General features: G+C 46.2%; 1 protein-coding gene across 1 annotated transcript in view; it reads right to left on the reverse strand.

The window, feature by feature from the left end:
• Positions 1-5000, reverse strand: part of cadm4 (cell adhesion molecule 4) — a gene marked incomplete at its 3' end in the record, with an annotated part of 104235 nt that overhangs the window by 2749 nt on the left and 96486 nt on the right. Inside the window, exon 9 of the mRNA XM_084052245.1 lies at positions 1894-2022. Coding sequence (XP_083908371.1) covers positions 1894-2022 — 129 coding nt within the window. The remainder of the gene's footprint in view (positions 1-1893; positions 2023-5000) is intronic.

Below are 5000 nucleotides of genomic sequence, written 5' to 3' on the forward strand. Positions count from 1 at the left end.
CACTTAACCCATTAAGCCCGGGAAAGCATCTGTGTCATTCTAAGATTTCTTTGGCTATTTAAAAATAGCAGATACACAAGCTCATAGCGCGGCACCGAGTGCCGCGCTATGAGCTTGTAGATCTGCTATTTTTTGGAAAAATCGTGAAAAAAAATTAACTTTATATATATTTTTAAAGCGAACATTTGTAACTCAAATCTTTGCTTCTGGGGATTCTACAAATGTCTTCTAAATCCTACAGTTTAAAAAAAAAAATGTTGCTATAATATCAGTGGTTCTCAAAAATTATATGCATTTGGCCGTGGACCCCCATCTCAAAATAATTTGTTCCAGGGACCCCCAGAAGTTGTAACAGAGTTAAAAATATTCGCTTAAAAAATATATATATATTCAAAGATTTGCACACATTTTCACGATTTTTTCAAAAAATAGCAGATCTACAAGTTCATAGGGCGGCACTCGGTGCCGCGCTATGAACTTGTAGATCTGCTATTTTTGAATAGCCCAAAAAAATCAAAAAATTACACACAGATGCGTTCCCGGTCTTAAATGGGTTAAAACAGATAAGGAACGTGGGAGCGTGCGGAGGTCTTCTTGTGATGGACGAGTGGTTGTAACGTATGGAGTCATAAAACATGGCGGCCACCCCCACCGCCCCCTCCCCTCCCCTCCACCCCTGTATCTTCCTCTCTCCTCTCCTCTGAGTCGGGGCCAAGGTCGTTCATCATTGGACAGTGTAGGTGATGAGGGGAACATCCCTGCTCTGTCCACACGGGTGGGTGCTGGCCGTTTCTTACACCTCGGCTTAACCCATTACGGCCTGAGGAGCCGATTCTACAAAATGGCTTCTAAATCCTAATTTTTTGAAAAAACGTATGTTGCTATATCAGTGGTTCTCCAACGTTTTGATGTCAAGGACCATAAAATGTATGTATTTGGCCGCGGACCCCCATCTCAAAATATGTTGTTCCAGGGACCCCCCAGAAGCAAAAGATTTGAGTAACAAATGTTTAAAAAATATATATATTCAAAGATTTGCACACATTTTCTCGATTTTTCTAAAATAGCAGATCTACAAGCTCGTAGCGCGGCACTCGGTGCCTGTGTCATTTTTAGATTTGGGCTAAAAAGCATTATTTTACACTTTGGCTATTGTAAAAATAGCAGATATACAAGGGCTTGCATATCTGTGCTATGAGCTTGTATATCTGCTATTTTTACAATAGCCAAAGTGTAAAATAATGCTTTTTAGCCCAAATCTAAAAATGACACAGATGCGTTCCTGTCTTAACGGGTTAAAAGATTATTTTTCTAAGAACCGTCTCTAAGTGACTTGTTTCCTGCTGTGTTTTTCTGATGTTGTTTCTCCTGTAGCCTGTTGGCTCGGAAAGTGGTGAGAAATAATGAGAACGCATGCTTGTCAACACCGTAATGAAATGCACGTCTGTCTGAGCACAAAGCCACGTGCACCTCCACCGTGAGAAGGATATTAGGCTGTGTCTGAGTGTGTGTGTGTGTGTGTGTGTGTGTGTGTGTGTGTGTGTGTGTGTGTGTGTGTGTGTGTGTGTTTGCACTTGTGTGTCAGTATCTGTTTTCCGCTTAGGTTTTTGTGCGCAGAGTGTGCACGCTCTTGTGTGTGCATGTGATCGTGTGGTGTGTGTGTGTGTGTATGGGGGGGGGGGGGGGGGGGGGGTTGTGTGTGCATGTGCGTGCATGTGTGCATCTGTCTAGTGCCTACAGTAGTGTATGTGCCTGTGTTCGTATGTTCGGGTCCATGCATGCTTGCTTCATACGAGCGTGTGTATACGTGTATTTTTCAATATCTCACGTGTGTGTGTGTGTGTGTGTGTGTGTGTGTGCGTGCGTGCGCGTGTGCGTGTGCGTGTGTGTTACCTTTCTGTCTGACGGAGCACCAGATAGTGACGATGAGAACACAGATGACAGTGAACACGAGCAGGGCCAGGACGCCCCCTATCACTGCATACGGTACTGCGCTGTGGGTCTCCACCACTGCACCTGGGTCTGAGAGAGAGAGAGAGAGAGAGAGAGAGAGAGAGAGAGAGAGAGAGAGAGAGAGAGAGAGAGAGAGAGAGATGTGAGAAAGGGCAAATGTGAGAAATAAAGTGAGAAAGAGACAGCAATGGATATGGAGAGAACTCCTTAAAAAATCCACCCGACAGATGGACGGCGACAGAGGAAAAATGAGGCCAAAAGTCAGACTTGAACCGAGAGAGAGAGAGAGAGAGAGAGAGAGAGAGAGAGAGAGAGAGAGAGAGAGAGAGAGAGAGAGAGAGAGAAACGAATTGAGAGGAAAGGGGGGAATATATTGAAACACCTGCCTGACAGAGTGAGAGTGAGAGAGATTAGAAAGAGAGAGACAGAGAGAGAGAGCGAGAGAGAGCTATAGCGAGCGAGAGATTCCAAGAGCATATATAGGGGAGAGCAGGAAGGGTTGATAACATCTGCCCCTTCATGCATTATCACCCATCAACACCCATGCACTCCAGACAGGAACGATGGGCGAGAATAAGACAGAGAGAGAGAGAGAGAGCGAGAGAGAGAGATGGAGAGAGAGAGATAGAGTGAACAGAGGATATGAGCGTGTCAGCGCCGTTAAAAGGAAAAAGCGCTCTCAGACCAAAGCAACCTGTCAGGAATACAATGTGTTGGGGATGAGAAACAAACACCATGGAAAAACCCAATCTTCCATGGGGCCATAAAATCAAACCCACCCACCGAACTGCACATTGATAGTTAGGCAAGTTAGAACATTTAATACAATACAAGACATACAGTATGGATTCCTGTCTGAATTTGTAGTACAAGGATCATTCGATTAAGCTTTGTGTTGTATCAAAATCGTTCAAAGTCTGTTTAGTTGATGCCTATGAAAAAAAAAGAAGAAAAGTAATACGAAAAAAGAAACACAGACAAGGACATGTCAAGTTATCGACACGAGAGAGAAGCCCCCTGGACCTTGACAGAGCGGAATTAAAACATGAATCATTAATATTGCACTAACACGGCGAGACAGGAGGAGAAAGCGAGGAGGGGGTGATGGAGGAAGGGAGCGAGCGATGGAAGGAGGAGGACGGAGAGGAGAGGAGAAGGAATGGTGATTTATACTCGGTTGCATGCAGGCGTTGCTCTCCTAAAACAGCAGATCTATAAGCTCACAACGCGTCGCACCGCGACGCGTTGTGAGCTTGTAGATCTGCTGTTTTAGGAGAGCAACACAGCGCGCGACCAAGTATATATCGGTCATAAAAAGCGAGGAGGTTGGCGGAGGGTTAGTGACGGACATGGAAGAGAGACAAATACGTTGTCTTGTGTGTGTGTGTGTGTGTGCGTGGTCGGGTGATTTCCGGAGGACATGTAACGTGCATGAGGGCATATCTGTGCATGTGCGTGTGTGTGTGTGTGTGCGCGTGTGTGTGGGTTCGTATGAATGACAATGTGCATCTCGTCAAATGTGTCACAACCCAGGGGTGTGTGTGTGTGTGTGACAGCAACGTGTCATGACTGATTTATACTTCGTGTCATCGTGTCACACATCCAACATGTATATTTGTACCTATATATACACAGTAAATCTTTGAGTATGGTAAGTATATAAATCAGGCCTATGGGGGGTAGGGTGTCTCAGTCACAGACTTTGCCTGTCTTGTCTAGGTCTTGTACGTGTCTATGTTTTGTTCCCTGGTCTAGTATTCTTTGTTCCGTTTCTGTGTTTGCCCCAGCTGTATCTGATTTGTAATCACCCCTCATGTGTATATTTAATCGTGTTCCCCAGTCAGTCTTTGTGGAGTCATTGTTTGGTGTCATTGCATCAGTTAGTTTGTATTTGTTATGTATTTTATGTTCACCTACTGTTTATTAAAAACACCCAACCATGGGGTTTGATCACTACATGCCTAGACTGAGAGAACGAGAGCAATCCATGGTCTCGAAGGGCGGATCCAAACCCAGGCGCCCGGAGCAGGCGCGTCCTCTGATTGCTTCACCAATCTATGTCCCCGCCTCCCCCCCCCCCCCCCCCCCCCGGTCTGTGCACGGAGCAGGCTGACGTCACCAAATTTAGAGCGACGCCCCTCTGCACTCTGACCATCGTTCCTGCACCGTTCGCCCAGACGTTTTTCTTTTGAAACAAAAAAAAAGGCTGGGTTTCCGAGGCTACTACATGCCTGGCTGTCCTGCTTTTGGGTCCTCACCACACCAGTATGTGACAGAATGACTCGACCAGACTGGTGAGGCCACGGGATGTTTAAATGGCATCAATGAGGCTCATTGACTAGTTGACTGTCGGAGGTGCAATTTTGTTTGAAGAGCCAGCTGGTTTGACTGTCTGTTGGGAGGGAATGCTACTGGAGCACCGGCTGGTAGATTGTGATGTGCTGGTCGTGGAACATCTGGTATAGGCCTACCTCTCCTCAAAGTCCTGGTGGTGCAAAGCTCCAATTGCACTTCTCTGAAGTCCTGGTTGTGGGAGTGCCGTCTGTCCAGCTTCGCTTCGGCCCCAGTGTCTACATCCCTATTCCGTTGGCCGTGGAAGAATGCTCTGCATGGGGGGTTCCAGCCCCTTTCCCTGTCTCGGACCCTGTCTCAAATCCCCTTGCCGTTTGCAGTGGAAGAAAGCTCCCTTTCCCTGCCTGCCCACCTGTCTACAGTGATCTCTCATTTCCACATCCCCAGTGCTCTAGACAATTTCTACGTTCCTCTTGTGTCCCTCTTCCTCATCATGGACATTGTGGGACGTCATGAGCCGTCCCTAGAGGGGGGGGTACTGTCACAGTCACAGACTTTGCCTGTCTTGTCTAGGTCTTGTATGTCTATGTTTTGTTCCCTGGTCTAGTATTCTTGGTTCTATGTTTCTGTTTGCCCCAGCTGTATCTGATTTGTAATCACCCCTCATGTGTATATTAATGTTGTTCCCCATGGCAGTCTTTGTCTAGTCATTGTTTGGTGTCACTGTATTAGTTTGTATTTGTGATTTATTTTAT

The sequence above is a fragment of the Gymnoscopelus microlampas genome (genome assembly GCF_963454915.1).
Source record: "Gymnoscopelus microlampas genome assembly, chromosome: 3".
Taxonomy (NCBI): Eukaryota; Metazoa; Chordata; class Actinopteri; order Myctophiformes; family Myctophidae; genus Gymnoscopelus; species Gymnoscopelus microlampas.